The sequence below is a fragment of the Sinohyriopsis cumingii genome, chromosome 7, assembly GCF_028554795.1.
Source record: "Sinohyriopsis cumingii isolate HCF-2022 chromosome 7, ASM2855479v2, whole genome shotgun sequence".
NCBI lineage: Eukaryota > Metazoa > Mollusca > Bivalvia > Unionida > Unionidae > Sinohyriopsis > Sinohyriopsis cumingii.
In genome coordinates this window covers 21,446,242-21,463,710 of record NC_142967.1, presented here as the reverse complement: position 1 = coordinate 21,463,710, position 17,469 = coordinate 21,446,242, and the positions used below count along the sequence as shown (strand labels likewise).

Sequence of the window (17,469 nt, the reverse complement as noted above, 5' to 3'; positions counted from 1 at the left end):
AGGAAGCTGGTCATTCAAGAATGTCACTATCATAACATTTTCCTGTATAGAGAGAGGCTGGAGGAGCACCCGGAAGAAAGATTACTTTGCCGTTATTTTCTTCTCATATGGGATCACGAATGTGGACAATATTTAGTTACAAAATCAAACCGTCCTGCAAAACAGGAGCACAGGAAGAACACATCCTCTGAATGCATATTTTACCCAACAATGATATTTCTTTTAAAAATATACATGTGTGAAGAATATTATGAAATTTTATTTCACTTCTGGAAATGGACTACAAAACAATCCCGCCAAAATGCTGCTAGTTTTATAGTGTGGCTTATCACAGAATGAAAATACTGAAACAATATAAACAACTTTGTTAACTTTCCAATATGGATCTGTTCTACCTGCTTTCCAATTCTCGTGCTTGTAAATGTAAAAGAATTGCAAAAACCTTTGACATTCTTGATTAATGTTTTTAAAAAAGGGCAATCCTAAATGGACTAAGATTCCACTTTCTATGGACTAAGAGGTAAAATGAAATTTCTCATATAAAAATTACATTCTAAGTTTAAAAACAAACTGTAAAGCATATTTTGCTTAATTCTACTTTGTCCTGAATTTTTTAAATCTGAAAATTTTAACCAAAAATACTGGTAACTTTGTAGAAAATTTCAAGCTCAAATAATGGTTTTTACTTTGACAAATTATTTAATAAACTTGCCCTGTAAAACCAGAGAGACCATTCTCTCATGCTGTTACTGACTGGAAACATTTCCAGTTCCACCAAACTGGATGTCTCAGATATGAAATGTTCAAGTGCATATCGCAAATGAAACAAAAGTCAAAGATCCAAATTTGGCAAAATCTTTATTAGGCCCTTATTGTCTAAGTAACTGCAAGTATTGTTTAGTGTACAAAGTACCTTATAGTCTAAGTAAGTGCAGGCATGTTTAGTGTACAAAGTCCCTTATTGTCTAAGTAACTGCAGACATTGTTTAGTGTACAAAGGCCCTTAATAGTCTAGGTAACTGCAGGCATTGTTTAGTGGACAAAGGCCCTTATAGTCTATGTAACTGCAGGCATTGTTTACTGTACAAAGTCCCTTATTGTCTAGGTAACTGCAGACATTGTTTAGTGTACAAAGGCCCTTATAGCCTAGGTAACTGCAGGCATTGTTTAGTGTACAAAGGCCCTTATAGTCCAAGTAACTGCAGGCATTGTTTAGTGTACAAAGGCTCTTATCATCTAGGTAACTGCAGGCATTGTTTAGGCCCATTTGCAGCTTTAGAACTTTATCTCCAAAAACCAAAGAAACTGATTTATGATTATTGTTCTTAATATATATTTTACATTATAACTGTTCAGTTCTTACCATATATTAAAAATGTCTCGATACACAAGTTTTAGTAGATGACTAAAGATCAAGATGCTGGTTAAAAATAATAAATGTATATATAACAAGATTTTGAAACATAAATGCATGTATAACAAGATTTTGAAACATAAATGCATGTACAACAAGATTTTGAAACAATCAAAGTAATACATTCAAACAAGCGATCAAAAAACCTTTGGTAAAGACGAAGCTGTTTTATTTAGTCATATATTAAAATGATATCTTCTGGTGTACATTTCATGTGGAGCAAAACAGGTAAACTTAACACAAATCTTCTTAAAAATCAACTCTTTTTCTTCAGCTGCTTTTCAAATTGTGTGATACATCAACTAATTTATTTCATATTCATCTGAGTTTTTAATTTCTTGAGCAAGATTTTCAAGTTCACCAATTTGTGTCAAGTCCCTAACACATCTAAGAACTCATTAATATTGGCAGTTGTAAATATACATTTTGAATACAAGATAACAGTGAGAAAGATTGTAAACATAAAAGTTTCAAAAAAATATCTTGTATTCCACAGGATGATCTACAAAATAACAGTAAACCTAAAGCAACCACCTTTTGATCATATTACTTCACATCAACATTTATAAAAATCTTAAAGAAATATTATAAAAAAACTATGGACTAAACACAAGGTGCCTCATTTCATCTAATATTCAAATAATGAAATATTCAAATCTATTATCAGTACAAAGAGTGTAAATATGTGCAACAAGGACTATACATCTTGCCCTCAATGGTGTCAACTCAGGCCAACTACTCAAACCGCTTTAGCTCTGCAACTCCAGGGAAGTACCAATATGTCCCCTTGACATTGCGAGAGAGACGCATGATGTCATCACTGTGAGGATCATCACCAGCACCAACCATCCGGTCCAACATGTAGTTGAAATTCTCTGGGGATGCAGCATAGCCAATAAAGAACAAACCTGCTTCACCTGTTACTGTCCCAAATGGCATGGACTGGCGCACAATTTCAACTGGCTTCTTCTGGACATTAGTGCCTATTTAAAAAAATTACAAATGGAAACTTTTCACAATGCTTTTGCTTAAAATTTAATCTTTGATATCTGACTCTCAAATCACAAAAATGAGTAAAGAAAATTATGATTTTAACCTTACAGCTTGAAATAGTTTTAGTAAATCTTAATTAATTTTTAATATACTGTACAAAATATGTAAAACAAAATTTAGCAAAACTTTTAACGCAGTAAAACAGTTACATACCAGAACCAATTTGATTAAACATACAGATCTGGCACACATTATTATTTACATTATTATTTATGCAAATAAAACATAGACTGACCCAGAAACATGAAGGTCAGCTTAACTTAGAAACACTTCCCAGATTAAAGCAATATTTTTCAGGACTGAGCGAGACTTTTTGTTTACATTTTGCTTGCAAGCTGTGCCCACTGTTGAAGTGTACGACTATAGGATGTATAAGTCATGATCATTAGAATGAGAATATGCATTCATCAAAAAGTTTAACATCCACTTTCTGATTGGAATCTAATAAATACCAGCACTTGATGAGGTGAAGTAATTTCTGAAATTCCACAAAGGATCAAAAGAGTTAAGTTTTACCGTAACTGGAATTGTCTGGTCAAGATGTACTACAAAAAATCCATACCTCCTGTCATCCTGGCAACATGGGAAGTGGTGCTTTTCTTGGCAATTTCTGTGCTGTCGGACTTCAACCTGCCAACCCAGGACTCCAGGGTTTTGTCTACAAAATGTATTGCATAATTAAATCAATGTTGCTGCACACATTTTATTATGTTCACATATGAATCCTAATCATTATTTGTTGAGTATACATAAAGAAGATGTTTACAAAATACAATTTCAAAGCCTGACCTAGTTTATGAATCAGTGAATATTACCATCAGAAATTACCCACATCCACAGCATTTTGTTGTCATAGGTCATGTGACAGTCTGTATATAAAGGACTATTTATTACCATTTTAATAACAGTCTTTGGGAATCTGTGATCAGAGGTTATGAATGTGGTAGAGCTATCATTCTAAAGGAATTATTTATTTAAATTATTCGTAAATATTACAGAGGGCACATTCCAACTTAACTTCAAGGGACAATGTAATGCAACACACCTTCAAGGGACAGTGAAATGTAACATGCCTTCAAAGATAAATGTAATGCAACACGCCTTCAAGGGACAATGAAATGCAACACACCTTCAAGGGACAATGTAATGCACCATGGCTTCAAGGGACAATGCACTTCAACACGCCTTCAAGGGACAATGCACTTCAACACGCCTTCAAGGGACAATGTACTTCAACATGCCTTCAAGGGACAATGCACTTCAACATGCCTTCAAGGGACAATGTAATGCAATACACCTTCAAGGGACAGTGTAATGCACCATGCCTTCAAGGGACAATGTAATGCACCATGGCTTCAAGGGACAATGTACTTCAACACGCCTTCAAGGGACAATGTACTTAAACACGCCTTCAAGGGACAATGCACTTCAACACGCCTTCAAGGGACAATGTAATGCAATACACCTTCAAGGGACAATGTAATGCACCATGGCTTCAAGGGACAATGTACTTCAACACGCCTTCAAGGGACAATGCACTTCAACACGCCTTCAAGGGACAATGCACTTCAACACGCCTTCAAGGGACAATGTAATGCAATACACCTTCAAGGGACAATGTAATGCACCATGGCTTCAAGGGACAATGTACTTCAACACGCCTTCAAGGGACAATGCACTTCAACACGCCTTCAAGGGACAATGTACTTCAACACGCCTTCAAGGGACAATGCACTTCAACATGCCTTCAAGGGACAATGTAATGCAACACGCCTTAAAAGGACAATGTATTGCAACACACCTGATTTCTTAATATCAAACAGCTCCAAGTTCTAATGTGTGTGCATGTGTGTGTGTGTGTGTGTGTGTATGTAGTGATTTAATGGTATTTCAGGAAAATCCTATTTATGTAGAGCTCACCAAAAGTTTCAACTTAATATATATTTCATATGGCTGTAAAGGTAATAGGAAAGAGTGATGGAAAAATTTAATTAAGCCATGACCTTAAAGACAGAATCTTTAGTGTTGACCTTGACATCCCTTTACATGATGATGTGCAAGTATATCTCGTTCAAAATTTGTTATCATCACGTTTGTCCTTGAACCTGATATTATGGACATAAGACCAATATACTTGTCTTATACCATGACAAGACAGGCAATTTTGCATTATATTATGCTTTCTCCTAATATAATTTCCCAATTACAATAATACTGAGAAGGACTTTCTTCTACCTCTATAAGCCTGCCCTCCTATAGACAAAAATATTTTTCTATCTGTAGCTAATATAGACAAAGGGGAATAACTCTTACAGTTCAGCTCCACTTATTCCACAATGTGGTGATCCAGATACCAGATGTAGCCAGTTTAAACCTGAGTGATCCATGAGGCAGGATGCTCACATTATGGGAAGTGCATAAGGGATTAACAGTAATATGAGTATTTTCATAGAAACTTCATTTACTACCAAAATTGCCTTTTTTCTGTCAAATCCATTATGCAATAACATGGGTAAGAGGAGAAAGAAACGCTTAGCATTCAAACTCCGACCATCCTGTAGGATCATAATGAATGGTCTACAAGAAGGGTGACAATTATCTCAATGTTGTTAACATAACCGAAATCATGTGATTATGCATGTACAAAGAAGGATCTGAGGGTTCCCACACATCGCAATTATTTTATAATTAAAAGTTTCTTGGGCACATCCAGCAAAAGTCTGCAGGGACTAGTGGCTGTCTGGGCTGCAAGCAGAGGTCCAACAAGATTCAGCTCTGTTCTTTGTGAGGCTATCTCACACAAGTAGAAATGGGAGAAAGCAGACTGGACATGCCTGTCAAATGACTCCACTATGTCTGTAACTGAGTCACTGATTTCAAAAGTCAGACTGGTATCAATTGTTCCTACTTCAATAGCTGAAATCTTCCAAGGGAAAATATGGTACTGTGAGAGATCAGAGTACTTGATAACTCCCATTAACCAAGCTGTCTGTAGTTGTGTGGTTATATCTAATTTTCCTGCCTTGTGTGGTAGAAGCCTCTGGCATATGGCTTGGTTGTTCTCTACGCATGGCAGGAAAAATCTGCAATCATGTACTGAGTCCTGCAACAGCACCTTTCTCAAGAAATGAATCAAAGAGAAAGGCTGTATTGTTATTTTCTGCTTGCTCATGGATGCCAGTCCGTTCTTTGCAACCAAACCAGCATGCATCACTAGAATAACTGGTGAAATGGAACATTTGATACTTCAGACTCAAGGACAAGGCATGCAGCTAGCTGCTATTTGAAGATTTTTAGGCTATCTGGAAGCAGGTCTTGTATAACTGCCTCTGTGGGGTGGCAGACAGGGGTCTGAACTTAGAACTCCTGGCAAAGTTCCACTTTGAGAACAAGATAAGCAATCATGGTCTGGATATGTCGAAACTAATCAACATGTTGGAAAGGTCATTGATGTGACCAATGTTGTTTCTTCCATCAAAAGATATCAGAAATCATTAAACTGTATCCCTTGAATGTTAGCTTCTTAAGAAGTTAGCCTTTAGGGAATGGAAGCTGAAAATGGTGTGACATCATTTTGATGAAACATCACCAGTTACTGAAAATTTGCCATTTCCCCTCGTATGCTTTTAGACTGGAGGTCTCAGGATATTGTGATCCTCTCCACAAAAGAAGCAATAAACTTCTTCTGCTCAAGGCATCCCAGACAAGAATCATTTGTGAACAAGTTCCTAATATGGATGACATACCAGTGTTCTCTGCTGCTAAAGCAGCATCAGGTTTGCATTGATTTTCCAGGGCATGTCTGTCACCTGATTGAGCTGATCCAGGATGTGGCCTATCATAATGAGGTAGTCAGAATGATCTGGTGCATGCCCAGTTTCCCTCCTAGCTGATTTCATGGGAAATGGGTTTGGGAACGGGGAGACAAAGTTGGGCAATTTGTTATTCCATCTTGTTGAGAATAAATCTACCACTGGTAGACCCCTTAGCCTGCAAACTCTGGAAGACAGATGGGGAGGTGGAAGACATTAAGCCTGTCCAGAATGTGTCAGGCTTTAATCTGATATAAGAAATGCCAATGAAGCTATTCCCATAACACAAATGTCCAGTAACTTCATTTCTTCATTGATTTAGTAGGTAAGATATCACAAACAAGTTTTATAGCATTATCAAAACAGCTTGTTTGAATGTGATCCAGCAGACATGGAAGGCATCAACAGCCTTCATCTCCGAAAGGTTCAAATGAAGATCCCTTTTTTGTTGTGTCCACTTGCTGCTGACCATCACAAACTTGGGTAGCAAGTCGACCACAAAACCTGAAAAACAGGCAATTGATCTCTGGTTGTGGTGCTTCTAGTGGTCTTTGTTGTTGTTGTTGTTGTAGGGTTTAGCGCCATTTTTCAGCACAAGAAAGGCTATACATGGCAGCCAGTATAAATGGTGGAGGAAGAACCCGGGAAAACACCGGAATGAACCACTGACCCACAAGAAACTACTGGCAACCCTTCCCACATACCAACATTGGCAGAACACAAGACTCAAACACACACAGACAGAGGTGAGGTGGCAATGATCCATAATGGTGAGTACTTTAGACCACTCTGGGCCCCTCAAGTCTTTGTAATGAATTAGGAAGGTCTAAAGTGGTAGGTACTGAGTGAAAGAGATCCAAAACTACTTGGGTCAATAAATCATTTTTTTTAAATATCTTCATCAAAATGTCACAAAACAAATGGAGTCTGGCATACACTGGAAAAATGTCAGCTAGTAGCAGCATGTGCAAGTCAGTGCTGATTTGTGTGAGGCTTTAGGATGGTTTAAAAATTTGTTTTCTCAACACCCTCATGGCCTGCCTACAATACAAAAGTATGGATAACTGCCTATTGATTGCCTGGGCTCTAAATGTTTGGAATGGAAAGCTGAAAGAGTAACTATTGAACTGCCTGTTGTCTTACTTCCTCAATTTGTCCCCTGAAGATGAGATCTGAAAGGTTTAGTAGGTCATAGGGCAATGATGGTAGGGCTCTCCTAGTCAGGAATGCTAACACAGACAGTCTTAAAGCATCCTTAACTGAATGTAGTACAGTTTGTACAATGCTGGTCTTGCATGGTTAGCTGGTTCAGCATGGATGGCTGTATGATCAGCTCTATGCACAATTCTGGCTTCGATGTTACAGGTGCAGATGGACTGGCTCTATATAGGACCAACATATATACACTGTATAAAGCTGTTGAAACAGATAATGCATTTTCCTCTATATAGGACCTGGAACAAATCATAAGGATAATTAGGAAAGGCAACAAGAAGTTGTACATATAAAACAAGTAAATTCAGCACACACAAAATAATGTAGTAAATAATTACAATTAGACTTACTTTACCACCAAAAAATAATCATGGCTGGTTGACAGTGTGTACATTTCAGTGGATGTTCACAAAAGCATGTTGACAGACATAAGCAAAAGTTTAAACTTTGGGTTACCACCTAGTGGGATCAAGGGACCTAATCTGTAGGAGTTGCCTCCCTTTGTCTATATATATGAGACGGAGATAGAATTTTCTTTAAATCAATAGGAGGGATGACTTCAAAAGGTAGCAGAAGAGTCACTTCCAAAGTTAGAATGATCAGGTAATTTACCTGATGGAGAAATTAAAACATGCTAAGTATTTTTTTTATCTATAGGCAATATTTTTTGGAAAAAGAACATAGGTTACTGAAGTAACATTAATCAAGGCATTAACAAAAAAAAAGGGAGATTGGGTAAAATGATAAAATCTATTCATCAATCTACATGTTTGTATCCATCAACTTAGAAGTTAGTACACCTAATGCTCAAGTCAAGAATGTTGACCTTAAAATCAGTGTTAGAGCAATGACTAAAACCTCACGCTAATATGACAGCCCCTTAACGATTATTAGTAAGAACAGGCTTTTTAAGATTATCACAATAGCCACTTTATTGGACGATTGATCAGAATTACTTTTATTTAGGACCAGCCTAATATAAGAAGTAAAAGCTCACATCACTAATATCCTTTCTGATGCATACAAAGTTATTAAGAAGGCTACCATCATAATCGCTATATTGGATTTCAAACCTTTTACCAAACTAGTCATAATAAAGTCTTTTAGTGAAAAGTTCCTGTTGATACAACCAGGTTGGGTTAGTAGCAACCGCAAGTGTTTCAAGATGTATGCCATAGTGGCCATACTGGATGTCACAGTGGCACCATTTACATTTAGAACGAACTAGACACCATTAGGATTCTTTTAGTGAAAACTCAATGTAGATATGAACATCTAATAATAATAGCAATGCTGGCCATAGAGGATGTCTAATAGGAACCATCTTTATTTAGGACCATTTGGACATAATATAAAATCTTTTACTGACAACCCCAGGTTGACATGGCTATCTGTTATATCTAGGTTTGCCTCGGATTAAGTCATCACCTTTCAGAAAGTGGAGCATCTACTGTTTAGTAAATACAGCTACTAATATGTAAAGCAATATGAAATAAATGAAACAAAACATATCTTTAAAAATTTACCAAAAATTATGAAATAAGCTACTATACCTTTCCTTGGAAATGTGCAGTCTTCTAAATAAAACTAAGTTCAAACTCTAACATCCATGGGTTTAGTATCCAAAGAATTATATCATTTCATGATTATCAGCAGTCATATTTTCTAAAGGTACAGGATAATAAAGACCACTGATACAGTGAGGCTTTCTTGTCAATGCCTTGACTAACACAAACTGTGTGACCCTCTATTGCAAATGTGAAAAATTAAGACAAAATGAAGTTGGTCATATTCATGCAATCAATCCCATTACATCTCAACTTATGAATGGAATGCTGAATGGAAACAATCACACGTGGATTATTGATGATGATAGTTACCTTGCTGACCGTTAATAACTTTCAAGTCGTGTATCCATTTCTGTGTGATCTAAAACAGAAACAAGAAAAGATAAACTTTTCAAACCTGAGAACATGAATAAAATATAAAACTGCACAATCAAGTGAAAGAAAAGCACTGATTTAGCATATGTATATTTATGTTAAAGTGCATCCAAATTTCATTTATTACAAAACATTTTATAAATTCACAGGTTGTCTTTAATACCTCATAGAAGTGTTTGAAAGCCAAGCATGTTTTCTACTTGTATGCATATGGATTTTACATCCACACAGCACCAATTAAGATAAAATTACAAACACAAACAGCTTACCACATAACTACCACCTGTGTCTTTATTCACTGCCACTTTCTGGCGACTGTCATCATCAGCAGGGTTCTCTGTCCCTATGAACAAGAAAGAAATCTTTTTATTCTATATAATATCCACAAGGTTTTACAAGCGTGATCAGGAACAATGCCATAACCTATCAATTATGGAGTACTGAAAACACAGACCTAAATATTTAATAGAATATTTCTGGGGAGTAAACAGACAAAATTCAAAATTTATCAGTTTTAAATACTGTTTCGTGAGACAAGGACCACTATTAATTTCAGCGCATTAGTTACTTGAATTTAGTACATTAGTAAACAAGGATTTTGTATATTAGTTAACATGGATTTTGTACATTAGTTACTTGAATTTGGTGCATTAGTTAACATGGATTTTGTACATTAGTTAATTTGAATTATGTACATTAGTTAAAATGGATTCTGTACATTAGTTACTTGAATTTAGTGCATTAATTACTTGAATTTAGTGCATTAGTTAACATGGATTTTGTACATTAGTTAACATGGATTTAGTGCATTAGTTACTTGAATTTAGTGCATTAATTACTTGAATTTAGTGCATTAGTTAACATGGATTTTGCACATTAGTTAACATGGATTTAGTGCATTAGTTACTTGAATTTAGTGCATTAATTACTTGAATTTAGTGCATCAGTTAACATGGATTTTGCACATTAGTTAACATGGATTTAGTGCATTAGTTACTTGAATTTAGTGCATTAGTTACTTGAATTTAGTGCATTAGTTACTTGAATTTAGTGCATTAATTACTTGAATTTAGTGCATTAGTTAACATGGATTTTGTACATTAGTTAACATGGATTTAGTGCATTAGTTACTTGAATTTAGTGCATTAATTACTTGAATTTAGTGCATTAGTTAACATGGATTTTGCACATTAGTTAACATGGATTTAGTGCATTAGTTACTTGAATTTAGTGCATTAGTTACTTGAATTTAGTGCGTTAGTTACTTGAATTTAGTGCAATAGTTAACTTTGATTTTGTACATTAGTTACTTGAATTTGGTGCATTAGTTAACATGGATTTTGTACATTAGTTACTTGAATTAGGTGCATTAGTTACTTGAATTTAGTGCATTAGTTACTTGAATTTAGTGCATTAGTTAACATGGATTTTGTACAATAGTTAACATGGATTTTGTACATTAGTTAACATGAATTTAGTGCATTAGTTACTTGAATTTAGTGCAATAGTTAACTTGGATTTTGTACACTAGTTACTTGAATTTGGTGCATTAGTTACTTGAATTTAGTGCATTAGTTACTTGAATTTAGTGCATTAGTTACTTGAATTTAGAGGGGCCCCGAGTGGCCGAGTGGTCTAAAGCACTCTCCGTTATGGATCACTGCCATCTCACCTCTGTCTGCGTAGGTTCAAGTCTCGGATTCGGCCAATGTGGGTATGTGAGAAAGTCTGCATGTAGCTTCTTGAGGGTTGGTGGTTCTTTCCGGGGATTTCCCGGGTTCTTCCTCCACCATTAATACTGGTCGCAATGTATAGCCTATCGTGTGCTGAAAAATGGCGCTAAAACCCTACAACAACAACATCTACTTGAATTCAGTGCATTAGTTACTTGAATTTAGTGCATTAGTTAACATGGATTTTGTACATTAGTTAACACAGATTTAATGCATTAGTTACTTGAATTTAGTGCAATAGTTACTTGAATTTAGTGCAATAGTTAACTTGGATTTAGTACATTAGTTAACATGGATTTTGTACATTAGTTAACACAGATTTAATGCATTAGTTACTTGAATTTAGTGCATTAGTTACTTGAATTTAGTGCAATAGTTACTTGAATTTAGTGCAATAGTTAACATGGATTTTGTACATTAGTTAACACAGATTTAATGCATTAGTTACTTGAATTTAGTGCATTAGTTACTTGAATTTAGTGCAATAGTTACTTGAATTTAGTGCAATAGTTAACTTGGATTTTGTACATTAGTTAACATGGATTTTGTACATTAGTTAACATGGATTTTGTACATTAGTTAACATGGATTTTGTACATTAGTTACTTGAATTTAGTGCATTAGTTAACATGGATTTAGTGCATTAGTTACTTGAATTTAGTGCAACAGTTAACTTGGATTTAGTACATTAGTAAGGCTAACACTGCTCTAGGTGATCTCTCTGCGAGTATGCTGTGGGGGAATGCCTCGCTGTTTGGCTCAGGGATACAGGTACTGGTAAGGCTAACACTGCTCTAGGTGATCTCTGCAAGTATGTTGTGGGGGAATGCCTAGCTGTTTGGCTCAGGGGTTGTTTGGAAAGGCCTAGCTGTTTAGCTCAAGGGTTAATGAGTCATGCTGATTTCATTGTATTATTTATAAACAAATGTCTTCAAGTTGATTATTACTGTATTATTTATGCACAAGTGTCTTTAAGGTGATTTCATTGTTTTATTTAACAGCAAGTGTCTTTAAGCTGATTTCAATGTATTATTTATATACAAGTGTCCTGTTGGTTTCACTGTATTATTTATGCACAAGTGTCTTTAAGGTGATTTCACGGTATTATTTAACCACAAGTGTCTTTAAGTTGATTTCACTGCATTATTTACACACAAGTGTCTTCAAGTTGATTTCACTGTATTATTTAGACACAAGTGTCTTTAAGTTGATTTCAATGCATTATTTATACACAATCATCTTAAAGTTGATTTCACTATATATTTTTAATTACTTAAGGAATAATGAGCTGCTATGCAATAAAAGGTGGGATATAATTTCATACCATCAATAAAGCCAGACAAGTCTCTGCCATTCTTATAGACAAAACTATAAATGTCCTCTGCATTTTTAATACTGCCTGGGGGTAGACTCTTTATAAACAGATGGGCATTAGTTACTTGAATTTAGTGCAATAGTTACTTGAATTTAGTGCAATAGTTAACTTGGATTTTGTACATTAGTTAACATGGATTTTGTACATTAGTTAACATGGATTTTGTACATTAGTTACTTGAATTTAGTGCATTAGTTAACATGGATTTAGTGCATTAGTTACTTGAATTTAGTGCAACAGTTAACTTGGATTTAGTACATTAGTAAGGCTAACACTGCTCTAGGTGATCTCTCTGCGAGTATGCTGTGGGGGAATGCCTCGCTGTTTGGCTCAGGGATACAGGTACTGGTAAGGCTAACACTGCTCTAGGTGATCTCTGCAAGTATGTTGTGGGGGAATGCCTAGCTGTTTGGCTCAGGGGTTGTTTGGAAAGGCCTAGCTGTTTAGCTCAAGGGTTAATGAGTCACACTGATTTCATTGTATTATTTATAAACAAATGTCTTCAAGTTGATTATTACTGTATTATTTATGCACAAGTGTCTTTAAGGTGATTTCATTGTTTTATTTAACAGCAAGTGTCTTTAAGCTGATTTCAATGTATTATTTATATACAAGTGTCCTGTTGGTTTCACTGTATTATTTATGCACAAGTGTCTTTAAGGTGATTTCACGGTATTATTTAACCACAAGTGTCTTTAAGTTGATTTCACTGCATTATTTACACACAAGTGTCTTCAAGTTGATTTCACTGTATTATTTAGACACAAGTGTCTTTAAGTTGATTTCAATGCATTATTTATACACAATCATCTTAAAGTTGATTTCACTATATATTTTTAATTACTTAAGGAATAATGAGCTGCTATGCAATAAAAGGTGGGATATAATTTCATACCATCAATAAAGCCAGACAAGTCTCTGCCATTCTTATAGACAAAACTATAAATGTCCTCTGCATTTTTAATACTGCCTGGGGGTAGACTCTTTATAAACAGATGGGCCAGCTCAAACAGCTTGCTGACTGTGTTGCACTTGGCATGGATGAAGACATCACCAGCTGCAATGAAAATGTCACTTATTATACATGGTAAAATCTTCATTTTGTTATGTGAACCCAAAGTGGCAAGATAAACAAACCTAAAAGCTAATGGTTAATTTTTCTTGCACTTTCTGCTGCATAATACAAACAGTAAGGTCTTTACCACAGCAGTAAAACAGACAAAATCAACAACAACAGAATTCAGAAACAATAATTAAAGTCTGAAAACATTTGACCTCAAACATCATATTGTCCATAAGTCTACGCTGATTTTAAAACAAGAGTTCTGTGGATTGCAGTGTCCTGATTGTAAGCAGTTTATATGAAAGATTTCAACTTAAACTAGTGAAATAGCACCCCAAGTCAGCACTTAAGAAATTCAGATAGGACCCCCAAGTTCACATATAATTAGATGAGATAGGAACCAATAAGTCTCACTGGATAGTTTCATATATTTTGACCCCTCCCATATTTTTTTAGGTAGAAGACATGAACCTTATTATCATAAGCCTAGCATTTAAAAATTCACACATAAGCTAAATCTGTAATGTGGTTTAGATTTACTTTGATATAGGCCTGGAAATGGGTTGGCTTGTTGGTGACTGCCCGTCACAGTTAGACTAGTATTGGAGATTAAATATGTAACTTGGGCTGCAAATGAACAGATGACTTGGCTTACATATTTACATATGCCTGCTACAGAGATAAATATCTAAAAATTGAGATGGTTGAGGGGTGATGAAAAGTATACTAATTTGTTATAGTACTAGTGAACTTTATTCTTGCATAAGGCACATACTGATTCTATTAGCTGCATTGTCACAGGAAAATATTCAAAATAGGTCTTTGCTGTCAAAAATGAATGTAAAAAAGAGGGGTTCGTGGCAGTGTTTATTCAGAATAAAAGCCACCAATTGTACAAGGAATTAACCAGAGTGCCTCAGTCAAAATCTCACATGTATGCTTTCTACAAAAATCATTAGTTAGTTTTTATTTGTATCTTCCATGTCAAATTATTCTCATATTTCTGCAATAGGTCACTGTCAGACAAAAATTCACCAGATAAACTGTCCAGTGAGACCTTAGAATACAAGAGTACCCATTTAGTTATGTATGTACCCATTTAAATAGAATGCACTGAAGTACAACTTTCAAGCTTACTACAGCTGCACTCAATATGTTGAGGATTTCCCATAAATTATTTGTGTTTCACTACTAAGGCTACGGCCATAACTGTTGCATCAACTGTACAAACTTTAAAATCCTCTGTGCCAGGAAGCTTTCTTTCAAGTTGGATCGAATTCTGAAGAGTTTTTCTTTTGACATCATGTTTTTCTATGTTTTTTTTATCACGATGTCCTTATTTTAAGGAAGGTCAGCATTATTTCTATTCTGTTCAGCAGTTATGAAAAGAGTGAGTCTAAAGTATATTTCATTTTTTAATAAGAGTATTCCTTATGCGATGACAGATCAGAACATGTTGTATACATCTGAAGCCCTTTTATGTCCAGATGCTGTATCTAGTATGGTCAGTTTCTGAGGAGCAGGTTCAAAAAGTCCTTTAAAGGTTTATCTATTTTTAGTAATAGCAGCCATATATGTACAACCTTGAACGGTCTTTGTGCCAAGATGCTTTCAATAAAGCTTTATCAAATTCTAGTCATAAGTTTTCAAGCAGTCATTTAAATGTTTTGCTATTTGTAGCAACAATGGCTACTTTATGCCTAACAGAAGCCTTGATCATACAAACCCATCAAAATTTCAAGTGTATAGAAACTGGATAAAATATTACTTCCTGAGTATTAACAAGGTCATTCAATTGGATATGCAGTACAACTCACATGATTTTTTTATTCCCCATGCTGCACAATGAGACTTAATACCCTTCCCTTTTTTCCACGATAATAACTATAGATCACCACTGTGCCTAGGCAGGCATGCCTATCTCAACTCCAATGTCGAAGAGCCGGTTGACATTACTGATTGACATCTCAACAGCCAGTGAAAACCACCCATGGAAAGATGAAAGACATCAAAAGAAATATACAAGCAGATTGTATCTTAAGAATTAGTCATCTTTATTTTGCTCATATATTTTGGACAATAAAGAAATAACTCTTGTTTATTCAGTAAATGTATATTTAGAAAAAGGCTGATCTACTTCTTTTGCAATAATTTAACTTTTACTTTATTCAAAGAAATTTAAATGTATAAATTTAATGACAAGTGCTTCTGCTTAAAAATGAAACCAAACAGAAAAAACTGAATTTACACTGAAATGCAAACCATGTGCATACTCCTTAAGTAGTAATGGCACAGAGACGAGGCCGAATATAGAGAACCTTCAACTAGTCCAGTTCTGACTGCATATGTAACATCTTTCATAGTACAAATCAGAGTGAGGTAATTGGTTTTCGAGCATTCACCCTCCTTACAAAATTAAATGACCTCTCCTTAATAAACACTTGACTTAAATAGATGTTGTACAAATATCAAGGCAGTAACCATTATCAGGACCGTTATAAAATACTGACAAAGGTTAGCATTAAAGATGATGTCAATTTTAGCTATGGGAAAATTGTTTTTCCAACAAATGAAACCCTCTGACTTAGCACAATGTATTTTGTAATGCCAAAATTATGATCCTGCCATTAATAATGACAATTTGATAACTGCTCGTGATTAATCTGAACTGATCTTATTGCTGAAATGAATAGTAATGTGGAAAATTGTCAAATCTCGCATGATCAGGGATTTTAATTTCCAAAATATTTAAGGTGATGCATGTATATATTAAACTGTAAATCATGGAAATGATGTCTCAATAACCTAATTGTAATATTGGTCTCTTTTGTATGATTATTTTGATACAGATATTAAAGTATGCTGTTTCCTCTGTGTGTGAAATGTTGGAGTGTTTGGTTATTGAGAATCCCAAAAAACTAGTATAAATTATGTTACATCTACACGTACTGTGCCCAAGTGGATAAAGTATGTCACACACACACACATTTGACTTTGGAGCAGAAGGTCATGAGTTCATGTCTACTGGTGTGAAAATTTCTTTATTTCACTTTCCTTCATATAATGTGCACTACCATTTTACTTTCTTATCACTTAAGAAATTCCAGATTTCAGTTCATGCATGCATAGTTTTTATTATGTCAATTCCAAATTTCAGTTCATGTATGTAAAGATTTTATGATCTGTCAATTCCAGATTTCAGTTCATGTATGTATAGATTTTATGATGCCAATTCCAGATTTCAGTTCATGTATGTACAGATTTTATGATCTGTCAATTCCAGATTTCAGTTCATGTATGTACAGATTTTATGATCTGTCAATTCCAGATTTCAGTTCATGTATGTATAGATTTTATGATGTCAATATCAGATTTCAGTTCATGTATGTACAGATTTTATGATCTGTCAATTCCAGATTTCAGTTCATGTATGTACAGATTTTATGATCTGTCAATTCCAGATTTCAGTTCATGTATGTATAGATTTTATGATCTGTCAATTCCAGATTTCAGTTCATGTATGTATAGATTTTATGATGCCAATTCCAGATTTCAGTTCATGTATGTACAGATTTTATGATCTGTCAATTCCAGATTTCAGTTCATGTACAGATTTTATGATCTGTCAATTCCAGATTTCAGTTAATGTATGTACCGATTTTATGATCTGTCAATTCCAGATTTCAGTTCATGTATGTACCGATTTTATGATCTGTCAATTCCAGATTTCAGTTAATGTATGTACCGATTTTATGATCTGTCAATTCCAGATTTCAGTTCATGTATGTACCGATTTTATGATCTGTCAATTTTTAATATTTTAATTCTGAAGACTGTGCAAATTTGCTGACATGACCAGCA

The 17,469-nt window shown here is 34.8% G+C and overlaps 1 protein-coding gene across 1 annotated transcript in view; it reads right to left on the bottom strand.

The window, feature by feature from the left end:
* Window positions 1-845: 845 nt before the first annotated feature.
* Window positions 846-17,469, bottom strand: part of LOC149794851 (uncharacterized) — a 29,215-nt gene continuing 12,591 nt past the window's right edge. Inside the window, exons 5-9 of the mRNA XM_089964509.1 lie at window positions 13,441-13,602; window positions 9,707-9,780; window positions 9,375-9,423; window positions 3,030-3,125; window positions 846-2,397 (exon numbers count right to left, since the gene is read on the bottom strand). Coding sequence (XP_089820635.1) covers window positions 2,150-2,397; window positions 3,030-3,125; window positions 9,375-9,423; window positions 9,707-9,780; window positions 13,441-13,602 — 629 coding nt within the window. The 3' untranslated portion in view covers window positions 846-2,149. The remainder of the gene's footprint in view (window positions 2,398-3,029; window positions 3,126-9,374; window positions 9,424-9,706; window positions 9,781-13,440; window positions 13,603-17,469) is intronic.